At 43.0% G+C, this 12,756-nt stretch overlaps 2 protein-coding genes across 3 annotated transcripts; one reads left to right on the top strand and one right to left on the bottom strand.

The window, feature by feature from the left end:
- Positions 1-5,739: 5,739 nt before the first annotated feature.
- Positions 5,740-6,270, top strand: LOC130495019 (protein GOLVEN 9-like). The gene is made up of 2 exons (XM_056985915.1): positions 5,740-5,853; positions 5,960-6,270. Exons 1-2 carry the CDS (start codon positions 5,740-5,742, stop codon positions 6,110-6,112), a joined length of 267 nt encoding a protein of 88 aa, XP_056841895.1. The 3' UTR covers positions 6,113-6,270.
- Positions 6,271-7,722: 1,452 nt separating this feature from the next.
- LOC108863447 (rhamnogalacturonan I rhamnosyltransferase 1) lies at positions 7,723-10,765 on the bottom strand. Of its 2 annotated transcripts, XM_018637877.2 has the most exons (8): positions 9,917-10,765; positions 9,755-9,822; positions 9,569-9,657; positions 9,310-9,475; positions 8,942-9,231; positions 8,667-8,871; positions 8,421-8,578; positions 7,723-8,321 (listed from the first exon to the last, which is right to left on the bottom strand). In XM_018637877.2, the coding sequence occupies exons 1-8, from the start codon at positions 10,239-10,241 to the stop codon at positions 8,057-8,059; spliced, it is 1,566 nt and encodes a 521-aa protein (XP_018493379.1). In that variant the 5' UTR covers positions 10,242-10,765; the 3' UTR covers positions 7,723-8,056. The 2 variants fall into 2 exon arrangements, with proteins under 2 accessions (XP_018493379.1, XP_018493378.1); XM_018637876.2 differs by having other exon boundaries at positions 9,310-9,657.
- Between the last annotated feature and the right edge of the window lie 1,991 nt (positions 10,766-12,756).

The following is a 12,756-nucleotide window of genomic DNA, read 5'->3' as shown; positions in this document are numbered from 1 at the left end:
TATGGCAAACCATGACGGCAAATGATGTTCTTCCAGACGAAAGTGCGGACTTCCTTGTCCGTTATCTGAGAGAATGCTTCAGCTTCAATCCATTTAGTGAAGTAGTCGGTGAGGACCAGGATGAAACGGCGTTGGCGTGAGTTCGGCATTGGCCCGATGATGTCCATCCCCCACCTCATGAACGGATAGGGGGCAGCAGATGTCCGCAACAGCTCAGTGGGGCTGTGGATGCTCGGAGCATGACGCTGGCATTTGTCGCACCGACGAGCGTATGCCTCGCAGTCAGTGTTCATAGATGGCCAAAAGAATCCCAAGCTTCGAACCTTGAGGGCGAGTGCTCGGCCTCCCGAGTGGTTTCCTCCTGCTCCGTCGTGAGTTTCAGCCATTACTCGGCGTACTTCATCGCCCTGGATGCACTTCAAGAGAACCTTGTTCGCGGTCACTCGGTGAAGTTCGTCGTTTATGACGACGTAGTGGGCGCTGCGTCTCTTCAGGCGTCTCGCTGCCCACTTATCGCTCGGCAGTTCTTCTCGTATGAGATAATCTAGGAACTCGGCTCGCCAATCGACTGAGGTATCGTCGCGATCGGGCATCTCAGTGTCGGTTTGATCGGTTGCGGATCGTCGAGTTGTTGCAGAGATTGGAGCGATGAGAGAGCTTTCGTCGGAGGAAGAATCGATGCTCGGTCGATCGATCCGATGTATGGGTATCGTCCTTTTGACCTGATCGTGGAGTTTGCTCCCGAGTGCGGCTAAGGCATCGGCGCAAACGTTCTCTCCGCGAGGAACCTTGGTGAGTTCGAAGAAATCGAATTCCCTAGCGAGCTCCTGAACCACTCGGAGATACGCATCCATTCTATCATTGCGAGCATCGTAGTCGCCGCTAAACTGGCTAGCGACGAGCTGCGAGTCGCAATAAGCACTCAAGCGTTTGGCTTTGACGGCTCGGGCGAGACGAAGACCGGCGATCAACGATTCATACTCTGCCTCGTTGTTAGAGGCCGGGAAGCCGAAGCTGAAAGACTGGCGGATGAGTTCTCCTGTTGGCGATTGAAGCTGGACTCCAGCACCGGATCCTTTACTCGTTGATGATCCGTCGACATGAAGAATCCAATTGGGACTCGGGATATCGAGGTCTTGTGCAAGATCTGGCGTGAGTTCGACAAGGAAGTCGGCGAGGACTTGAGATTTGGCGGCTGTTCGACATTTGTACGTAATGTCGAGCTCACTCAGTTCGATTGCCCACTTGGTCAGCCGGCCGGCTCTGTTGGGATTTTGCAGGACGGTGCGGAGCGGTTGGTCGGTCAGAACCTCGATAGAGTGTGACTGGAAGTAGGGTCGTAATTTCCTCGCGGAGTCGACGACGGCCAGAGCCAGCTTTTCAAGGGTTGGGTATCTGGTCTCCGGGCCGGTCATGCGTCTGCTCGTGTAAAAAATCGGACGCTGCTCGCCACGGTCCTCCTTGATCAAGACACTGCTGACGGCTGCCGAGGAAACGGCGATATAGAGAGACAAAACGTCTCCTACGTCTGGCTTGGCCAAGACGGGAGGAGTCGTCAGGTATTGTTTGAGTTGGACGAACGCGTCCTCGCATTTATCGTCCCAGATGAACTTCTTGTTCCCTCGGAGGAGATCATAGAAGGGAAGACACTTGTCGGTAGATCGGGAGATAAAGCGATTAAGGGCGGCGATGCGTCCTGTTAGTCTCTGAACTTCGCGGCAGTTTCTCGGACTGGGGAGGTTCAGGACTGCTGAGATCTGTTTCGGGTTAGCCTCTATTCCTCGTTGCGTGACGATGTAACCAAGGAATTCGCCCGAGGAGACGCCAAACGTGCACTTTGCGGGATTTAACTTCATCCCGTACTTGTTTAGGATGGTGAAGCATTCCTTCAAGTGTGCTAGGTGGTCGTCGGCTCGGAGGGATTTGACGAGCATGTCGTCGATATAAACTTCCATTGTTTTCCCCAACTGGTCAGCGAACATCCTGTTAACGAGCCTCTGGTAGGTTGCCCCGGCGTTTTTCAACCCGAATGGCATCACCTTATAACAGTAAGTTCCCCGGTCAGTGATGAAAGCGGTTTTCTCCCGGTCGTCTGGGTGCATCAGGATCTGGTTATAGCCCGAGAAGGCGTCCATGAACGTCAGCATCTCGTTGCCGGCCGTTGATTCGACTAGGCGATCGATGCTAGGCAACGGGTAGCTGTCCTTTGGACATGCTTTGTTGAGGTCGGTAAAATCGACGCAAACGCGCCATTTACCGTTCTTCTTCTTAACAACCACCGGGTTGGCCAGCCATTCCGGGTAACGAACTTCAGTGATTGAGCCGGCACCGAGTAAACGCTCGACTTCTTCTGCGACTGCTTTGGATCGCTCTGGTCCCAACTTTCTTCTCTTCTGCCGGATGGGTTTGAAGTTGGGATCAACATTGAGCTCGTGGGTCGTGATAGCTGGATCGATTCCCTTCATATCAGACATTGTCCAGGCGAATGTGGATAGGTTTTGCTTAAGGAACTCGAGAATCTTCTGCTGCATTTCGTCGGGCAGAAATGCGCCTACTCGGACTGATTTGCTCGGATCCGACTCGTCAACTGGTACTTCGAGAACCTCTTCCTTTTGCGGGCAGACTTTGCTCGTGGGAGGAGAGACCGAGTTGACAAGTGATTGGGAGCGCTGGATTTTAACCGTGGCGATCAAGAGATCACGCGCGGCCTGCTGATCGCCTTTCAGAGTTTTGATCGATCCGTCTGATCCTGGGAACTTAACACACTGATGATACGTTGATGCGATTGCTCGCATTGAATGCAGCCATGGGGTGCCGAGTATAACGTGGTAAGGGGCTTTGGAACCGACCACAGAAAACTTGACTGTCCGGGTGACCCCGCATGCGTGAACCGAGAGGCGGATTGTGCCTGCGATCACTTCTGACGAGCCGTTGAACCCTGTCAGGGTCCGAGTAGAAGGCTTGACGTCATTGAGGTCAATCCCCATCTTTACGAGGGTTTCGCGAAAGATGATATCTACCGAGCTCCCGGTATCGATAAGTACTTTTGTGACGTCGTACTTGTCGACACCGAGCACGACGAGCAAAGGATCGTTATGAGGGAGGTGCACGCCGAGTGTATCGTCAGACGAAAAGGTAATCGGCTGATCGTCCACTTGCTTCTGGGGCCACCGTTGGGAAGTGGTGGCTTGCCTTCGGTGGTCTTTGACTGCTCTTACCGAATCGCCGCAGGGAGGCGATCCACCCATAATGACGTTTATCCGGGGACGAGTTTGTGCTCGCTTTGCGCGGAGCACGTCACGGAGGTCGTTACTCGATTCGGCAGTATCCCTTTTCTTGCGGTTAAGGGTTGTCCGCAAGTCACCGATCTTCTTGTTGAGTTTGTCTCGCAGATCGCAGTTCGGCTTGTCGGCGCACTGCCTTTGGGAGGATTCTTGTGCCGAAGCTTTCGCGGCGCGATTCGAATCGATCTGTCGGCGGAGATCGGAGGAGACTGGCGTTTCCTCGGCAGCGGATCGAAACTTTTGATCGAGGAGGGAGCAAAGATCCGTAGTGCTGTCTAGGTTTTTCGTGTCGTCGTCTTCTTCGGACGAGGACCCGGATTCGTTCTCTTGTTGCGGTTGGGCGCGGATCACTTCGATGCGCTGGCGATTGGTCGGCTGATCGTCATCTGCCGAGTCGTCGTCGTCATCGGTCTCTCGAGCAGCTTTCTCCGTATCCTTCGACTGTTTGTCGTTTTTACGGTTCTTGCCCTGCGATTTACGCTGAGCCTTCTTGTCTTTGTTCCTGCTCCAGCTGTTTTCTCCTTTTGGCTTTGGTTTAGGCGGCTGGATCTTGTAATCCCCGCTTTCGATCGAGGAGAGGAACTGGGCGTAGAGGGATTTGCACTCGGTCGTGTCGTGTCCCTTCACGTCGTGATACTTGCAATGTTTCGTGAGATCGATGGGAGTTCTGGTCGGTCCTGGAGCCGAATCGACTTTAGCCACGACACCAGCACTCGGGGTACTGGGAGATGCATCTGGAGAGTCGGTCTCTCGCTGGTAAACATTCCACTTTTTATCGTGCAGGACCATGGTTGAGACAGGGGCGTTGTTCTCGTCCACGACGTAGAGGAGACCTCCTTTTTTGCCGCCGTTATCAGCTGGCGCGTGCTGACGTGGCTCTGGCCGAGCACCCGCACTTTTGGCTGCGACCGGCTTGGCAGCGTTCTGCTTCCGAATTATTGCCTTGGTGTCTTCTTCCATTCGGATGAAATTGTGAGACCGGGCAATAGCATCGGGAAGTGAAGTCGTGGGGTTGGAATACAGGTCCTTACGAAACTTCGAGTTGACGAGGAGAGTGTTCATCAAAGCGTCGATAGCGATGTGATCAGGGACGTCGACTCGGGAAACGATCGTCTTGAACTTTTCCATGTAGTCCTTGAGGCTTTGGTCCTTTGTTTGCGCCATATTCCACAGGCTGGAAGCGGTTGCTGCTCGCTTGGTAAACATGATGTAAGTCTTGAGGAAAACGGCTGATAGGTCTCGGAAACTGCGAATCGAGTTCTCGCCGAGCTGTGAGAACCAGGTTAGCGCTTGTTCGTTGAGTGTTTCGACGAAGAGCTGACAATATCCTGCGTCCTTCTCTTCGTCGGAAAGGCGAGCTCTGGCCATAGCTATGTTGAAGGCTGTCAGATGTTCGACGGGGTCGCCGCCGGGTTTGTACTCGGGGAGACGGAGCTTTTCTATCTTGCGGAGTTGGACCCTGGTTAGCTCGCTAGCGAAGGGCGAGCGCGAAGTAGAGGCGATGACGCTGTCGATCTGAGGGGCTGCGCTCGTCGCTTGGTGGATCTGCGAGCTCATTTGTTGGAGGCTGAGTTTGAGCTCGGCGATCTCGCGAATCGTCGTCGGATCTGCTGTCGTCGGAGTAGGGTATACGGCGGGAGGACCGTTAGGGTCAGATTCGTCCACAGCGCGGTCTTCTGCCGGCGTTGGGGGGAAGAGATGCCGGCAGACGGGTTGGGAACGGTTCGTCGGTCCAGCGGGAGCAGTGAGGGCAGCCACGAGAGCAGCGAGCTGTTCATTCGTCGTTTTCTGGACTTCTTCTTGATGCGCGAGGCGAGCCATCACGGAGCTCATGAAGTCCGACGAGAGAAGGGGAGGAGGAGGCGGAGGCGTAAGCTCGGTCGCTTCGCCGGAAGAGCCGGGGTTCGAGTCACCAATCGTCATACTGGGCTAAGAAACGTTACTCTGATCGGCCCCACGGTGGGCGCCAATTGTTTAAGGTGAGTTTGGTCAACAGAAAATAGAAGAACTCAAGAGTGGGATGAACAGAGACGTTTTATTAGAGTCGGAATAACGAGGGTACAAGAGTAAGAAAGCCGGCTAGTCGATGCTCGGCGAGCTCCTAGCCGGAAGTACAAGAGAGCGGCGAGATACAAAGAGAATAAAGGAAACCCTAATCTGGCCGCAAGTCAGTGTCTCTAAGTGGTGATACCCTTCCTTCCTGTCCTCAACTCCTTATATAGTCTTTTGGGTCTGTCGGTTTTGACCTAATTCATCCTTTTTACTATGGGCCTTTTGACTTGCAGGCCCAATCGGGACGACTGTTCGGCCCGAGCCACTTGGTCGGCGCCTTCGGCTGCTCGTCTTCTGATCAGAGGAGGCATGAGCCGAGTTGCGACTCATTTGGAGCCGGCTTCGAGCCGACTATCCTTTAGATGTCAGAAATGGGCCTCCTGTTCGCTGGGCCTTGTGGATGATGACAATTCATCCCCAACAACTTACAGGTGGAAACATAGATGTAGGTGGATTCAAATATGAAGACTATGGTCTTATGCTAAGCGGAAGTGAGCCTCTCTTGATGGGACGAAAGGTACACAAGTTAAACTTTGAATCAAAGCCTTAATTTAATGTTAAACTAATGTATATGTTTTCTTATATATATAATCCTATTTTCTTGTATGCATGTTTTGTGGCAGTTAAAAGGTCTAAAGCCTATGGAGTCTGGAACAAAGAAAAGATCAACAAAAGGTGTAGCCTCAAGAGATTCAGAAAAAGAAATTGATAATCTAATGAGAAGCGACTATCCTTCACGTATGAAAGGAAGAAAGAGAACTCCAATACATAATTGATAGCATGCATATGGTCATTAAGTAGTTTAAGAAACGTACAAGTTCATTATGGTAGAAGAAATGTTAATCAGGGCTATATATAAAACATATGTTTAGAATTTTTCTTACCTTTTTTTTTTGAATCTGCAAACAATGTATGCTCTTACTTTAGCGTTTAGACTCATATATTAGAAACAGTACCTTGATTTTGTACAATGCATAATGAGTGACCTCTACGACTCTATCTCTATATATTTTTTTTTTGAATATCAAGAGGTTCAGGCTCGTAATCTTCTAAACCCGAAATCACGACATGTTAAAATTTATTTAGTCTCAACGGTCATTCAAACTCTTGTTTGCTTATGATAACGAAAATCAACAAAAACCTGAGAGAATCTTTAGTATTAATATCAAAACAGTGAATCGATATCAAGAGCTATTTTTAAGGCAAGAAAATAACACACTGAATCTTGGATCGAGAAAAGATGGGTTGTATACAATATGTGTATCTTAAGCTTGTTCGTGAATCATGACTTGTATCTAGGGCTGGGCGTTCGGGTACCCATTTGGATTTCGGTTCAGTCCATTCGGGTTTCGGGTTTTCGGGGTCAAAGATTTCAACCCTATTCGGATATTTCTAAATTTTGGTTCGGCTTCGGTTTGGATCTTTGCGGGTTCGGTTCGGGTTCGGTTAACCCATTTAAAATGTTTTTAAATTTTCAAAATTCATTATATACTTTAAATTTTTAAAATCTATAAGAAAGATAATATATTACATATAAATTTTCATAACATATATGTCAAATACCTTAATTTAACATATAAATTAGTTTTCTTTGAATATTTGGATAAAGAATCAATAGATATTTAACTATTTTGGTGTTTTCAGTATACTTTAGCTATTTTAAACATTTACTTTTGACTATTTGCATATATTTTCCGAGTATTTTGGAAAACTTAAAGGTATCTTATATATTTTTAATATTTTTAATATACATTATATATAAAAATAATGTATATATTTAAGTATATAAATTTATTTCGGATACATTCGGGTATCCAAAATATTTCGGTTCGGATCGGGTTCGGTTTTGGTTCTTTAAATACCAAAATTTTAGACCCGTTCGGATATTTAATCAATTTCCATTCGGGTTCGGTGTTACTTTTTCGGATCGGATTCGGTTCGATTTTTCGGGTTCGGATTTTTTGCCCAGCCCTACTTGTATCTATAGGTAGGCCAATATCAGTATTCCAATGGCTATATCGATTTCTGAATAGAAAGTGATTGATGAGACATGAAGAAGATACACTACAAAAGCCTCCATGGGGGACCAAATGATGATAAGTATATTCCAAATCACGTCTATAACAAGGAGTTTTCTTTTATATATTTGGTGGCAATCTATTTATACAAGCCAAGTTCTTTTTATTCAAAGACATCAATGGTTGCAAATAAAATTATTAAAAATGATTTTACCAGAGCCGTGGGGACCTTTTATGCTATGTAGTTTTGTGGCAACCTAACTATATAGTTTTCTGTTTGAGTTTAAATGTTCCGTGAGAGTGACAATCTAATTTTATTCTTACCGTTCAGTGTAATTTTATTCAAATATAAACAACAATTGCAAGAAAATTTAAATATAATACTTATTTATTATCTCAAATAATTATAAATAATAATTATAATAATGTGTAACATAATTATACATTGCATTTTAAAATTTTATTCTCCAGCCACCAAAACTGCAAGACCATGGATGATGATGATGCCAAAGGATGGAAACTTCACAATGAAAGCTTCGATCTATCTTCTCATGCAAGGAAGCTCTTCAGAAGTCTTTTGTACACCAGAAAACCCTAACTGAGATTGATATACAGTCTCCGTAGATAACTCCATTATTCACCCATCCATGTATGTCCTGCATCACCCATATCTAACAGAGATGACAATGGTGGTGGCTCTGATCATTTGGTTTCATCAACTGAATCAGCATTTTCATTCTCATGTAACAGCTGAAGACATTCGTATGGATTAGCATAGAAGTAGTCTTCTTCTTTAGGTCTATTAGGAATCACAAGCCGCTTCTTGGGACCTCCCATTCTTGTAGCGTGAAAGGCCTTCACCGTGGTCGAAAACACTTCCCAGCTCAACATTCCTTGGTAGTATTCATCTATTAGATTAACCAAAAACTTCCTGTTTAGCTCAATCGTTTTCTTGAACCCCAAGAACCTGTATGTAGAGAGTAAGTACATTATTAGCCATTGATGAAAGAAACATTTTATGGTCTTAATACTTTAGATTAAAACAATGATATAATGATTCATTCACCTGCGATGACCTTCCACGACTTTAGCCATGTTCCCATAATAAGTAGGAACGAATATGTCACTTTCGAGAGAGATGAGGTAATCAAGAGCAGCCATTTGAGAAGAATGGTTCTTACAGAAACTCAAATCAGAAGAATCAAGCAGAGTTTCTTTCCTCACCTGTTTTTTCATCAAAGATCCATCAGTTACTGACACTACGAGTGAATCTTTCAGACAATAAGCTCTTGCTTTTTCTTTTGCTACTAACCACATTTGGAAAGACGTCTGTTAAAACCTTTAACCTCCTTTTACCACCGTATATCTCTCCTGCAGCTATGTAAATCTGAACATTACGGTCAATCCCCAAGGCAGATAGTGTCAGAGCTGTTTCTTCTGGAGTCAGTGGACAAAGACCTTCTTTCCTCTTCAACTCTGAGTCTATTACTTTCTCCTTCCACCATGGATAAGCATATCTAAGCAAATGATAAAACATCAATATCATGATCAACTGTTAACAGTAAGATGAAATGTTGTTTTATTAACCTCATTCTTGTGAGCTCTTCCTCTTCGTAGCGGTTGCAACCATGGGAGCAACCAGAGAAGGCCAACATATCCATTTCGTATCTGAGATGGAGAACCAGAAAGGGACCTTTCTCCCTCAGAATCTTGACTACTCTTCTACCTAGTTCCTCAATCTTTGGAGTAAACCTGAGCCCGTTGAAGTTTACTCTGCATCTCAGCTTCTGGACCTCAACAGGGAGTTCGTTATTAGCAAGTCGAGTATCGGTCTTGTTCAGTTGTAAGACCTTATGCTTCTTCACCAAGGGAAGAATCTGTTTTCAAAAGATTAATTACAAGAAGCTATGAGAAACCATTTTCCAGTAAAGGAAAAAAAAAATCTCATAAAGAACCTGGTCTTGGTAGTAGGACATGTTGGACCAGCTGATAGGAGGCATGGTGTGGTATACACCGAGCTCAACCCTTCTCTTAAGCCTTGGAGGAACCTCTTTAAGTATACGAACTTCATCTCTCAAAGAAGTTATGAAGTGATCCACATCGAATATGTCTTTGAACTCACTGCTCACATAAGAACACCCATCAACAACTTTCAAGAGAAGCAAAAGAAGCTCTGAGTGAGAGATGGATGGCAATAATAATAATAATAATAACCTTGGATCGTTCCAGAAAGAGGTCTTGTCAAGCTCCGGGACTATAAGTGTGACATTCATGTATCTTGCAATAGTCACCATATCACATATCTGAAGGAGACAAAAAAAACAGTGTCCCAAAGTCATATCTAAGCTTTTTGGTAAGGATTATATGACAAGGCAATAAGATTAGTTATGATCTTTGTACCGCAGCTCGCATTTGGTTGAGTCCTCCATTGCAAGAAACCATAAGATAGCCATTGTTGTGATATATCCCTAAGTCAGAGCACAAAAATGTATAAAAGATCTAAAACATTCACAAGACTGTTGCAGTATCAGCTACATGACGAGAAAGAAAGATGAGCTTTACTTTTAGGAGGGAGGGCTATTTTGATGGGAAGAGAAGCCAATTCTTGTGCAGCAGCAGCCATTGGGAAGTCATGATGGTGATTGAAACAAGAAGGCCAGCCTTTCAACAATCTTGGTCCCCACATCCCTCCCACTGCCACCAAATGAACAAAACAGCTCCATAGCAACAATACGGTCATAGCACGAATCATCCAAAGGCTCATACGAGACTTGGAAACAAGGGAGTTCTTGAACTTGTCAATCTTGCTGCTATCTCCTCCTCCTAGGAACTTAACCTTCATCTCCCACAGCTTCCTCTGGTATAGAGACTTCTCCGCTTTACACATTTCTAAATGCCTATAACTTCCTCACAGGGGGGGGGGGGATTTCATCAAACAGATTCTAAGCTTAATAAAGTTTTTAGGAGAAAAGACACTAATCTGAGTTTATGAACAACCGATGACAACTCTCTCACTATGAGCTACAAGCAGCAAGAACCCAGATCTCAATTTTGATTGTAGAGTTGGAAGCTAACTCTTCAAGTTACAAGGAAGCTCTGCAATGGCGATCCTTGGAGCTCAAAAGTAAAGTAAGCAGCAAATCCAATCAAAAGGTGGAGACTTTTGAGAATGCTTGTTTGAGATGAGATTGTCGGCTACTTCGAGCAGATCCGGTCGTTGATCACCAAACAACTACGAAACTGAATCGAAACTCCTCAGAGAGATTCGGAAGAAAGAAGAAGATCAGACAAGAATGTGCGAAAAGATTAACACTTTCTCAATAACAAATGAACTGTCTTTTTTTTTTGTCGGTTGTCTTTTTTTTTTTTTTGGTTTGTGACCGTTTTGTTAGCCTTTTCTGTGATAGACAGTTGCAGCCATTGTTATATAGCTTCATCACAAATATATATATTTATATTTTTTTCATTGAAAAAAATCTTCATGCTCTATTTTTTTTTTGCTAATAATTGCATTATTTCATTTAATTTAAGTAGGTAATATATAAAACTTGAAAATACTACACTGATTTGATATTTCTCTTATAAGTTAATTCAGAAAACATATTGTGTATTATAAAATCGGTTTCTTTTTTTTTTTTTTTTTTTTTTTGTAACTTATAAAATCGGTTTCTCCTCTAATTGTAATTTTGCATGAATACATGGTAAAACAAATTAATAGATTTTATTTCTCAAAAAAAAACAAACAAATTAATAGATTTTATTAGCAACCAGTCTAGTAATTTCAACCATGCTACGATCTTAATTCAACTTTTACGTGATACGTAAGTGTGTGCCGTAATAAAAAAAGGTACTATTCCTTAATTTTAGAAGTAAATAGCCAATAACGATGTTACGTACCGTGGTACCAACCTTTCTGGTTTATTTTTCTTCTTACAAGCTACGTATGGTTGAAAGGAGTCAACCTTTGAAGTTTAATTGACCAAATCATTAATCAATGATATTCTAATCACCAACTTCATTATTTGTATTTTTTTAAGTTCATTATTTGTATTTAATTAGTATTTATTAGGATCCAGTAACAAACTTTCTTAACCACACCAACAAGTCTTGTCTCAACCCAACCCCTTCATTAAAGTAGTTCTAGAACTGAACTAGTATTTGGTAAACGCAAAACAAGAGAAAAAGACTAATTGATATATTCAATAATAAAAGTTATCCTATTCTATTCATTGGTTTATCTTGATTATAGTTACTAATGAGTGACAACACCGCATTAGTCAACAGATAAGTTTTTTTGGTTGAAATAAGAGAACCATAAGAAACCAAATTACATTATGTAAAAATGATATACGATCATAGTGATACTTTGTAGTAAAGGTTATTCAATTAAAAAAAACATATTATCAGATATGACTTGTAATTTGTAAAGCCTAGCGTTCCGGGTTCGAGTGACTTGCTAGCTTATGTTTTAGATGCTGAATCTCTGCAAAATGTGGATATGATCACATTCATGCATATATCATATATTCATATATGTGGATACCAAATAGTTTTACTTCACGTGACTATACTTTACAGTAGATGTTTTAGCAGACTTCCTATTGTGGAAAAACAATAAATAGAAACAGAAAGTAAATTTAAAGCTTAGTTGATATGAGAATTGAGAAAATTCGCCAAAATAATATATAGGACAACGACACGTGACCAGGAGAGTTACTTGCTTTGTTTTTTATTTTACTATTTTCTCAAGTTACAATTATAGAAACGTCACATAAGTGGCCACATACATACACACATTTCCCCCTATATAATATCTCAAATTAATAAACTTTAAACTTATCTTTCGAAAAGATACAGCATAAAAAAGAATATGCCCAAATATAAATATTAATTTAAAAAAATCTGAATTACATAAAGTAAAAATTGATTTTAAACTCTATGTTGTCGACTGATAATGATTTTGTGATAACAAATTATGATGGATTAGTTTGTGGTTGGAGGTATAGCAAAGGCTTTTAATATGAATGAAAGGCACTCGCCAAAGAAACTGATGTTTGAGGTTTCATCGGTATATTGTGCGATGCATGAAATGTTCTATTACTTGAATGCATTTAAGTGTTGATTCCAAAGATTACGATCACCGCACCGAAAATTAAGAAACTAAATAAATGCAAACCGTATTCTTTTGTGTTTGTGATTGACAAACTTTTTCTGTGTGGTAACAGTTTGTGTCTTGACCATTTAAAAATTTGGAAAAAAGGAAGAAAATACTATAATAAATTTTATTGTTGGGGATGTTAAACTATTAAATAAAGGAAAAGCAAATCTCAAACTATATAGGTAGAAATGGGACATTACCAATTAATATCCCCACGAACATAAAGAAAGTTGTGTCGGTGCCT

The sequence above is a fragment of the Raphanus sativus genome, chromosome 5 (assembly GCF_000801105.2).
Source record: "Raphanus sativus cultivar WK10039 chromosome 5, ASM80110v3, whole genome shotgun sequence".
In the NCBI taxonomy this organism is placed as follows: Eukaryota; Viridiplantae; Streptophyta; class Magnoliopsida; order Brassicales; family Brassicaceae; genus Raphanus; species Raphanus sativus.
The sequence above is the reverse complement of the archived record's forward strand: the minus strand, read 5'-3'. Positions and strand labels throughout refer to the sequence as shown.

Coding starts and splice junctions, on each gene's coding strand:
- LOC108863447 (XM_018637876.2), bottom strand. CDS start 10,241: ATGTGTAAAGCGGAGAAGTCTCTATACCAGAGGAAGCTGTGGGAGATG. Junction 9,658..9,754: donor TCAACCAAATGCGAGCTGCG/GTACAAAGATCA, acceptor TGTCTCCTTCAG/ATATGTGATATGGTGACTAT. Junction 8,322..8,420: donor GTCGTGGAAGGTCATCGCAG/GTGAATGAATCA, acceptor CTCTACATACAG/GTTCTTGGGGTTCAAGAAAA.
- LOC130495019 (XM_056985915.1), top strand. CDS start 5,740: ATGACAATTCATCCCCAACAACTTACAGGTGGAAACATAGATGTAGGT. Junction 5,854..5,959: donor CTCTCTTGATGGGACGAAAG/GTACACAAGTTA, acceptor GTTTTGTGGCAG/TTAAAAGGTCTAAAGCCTAT.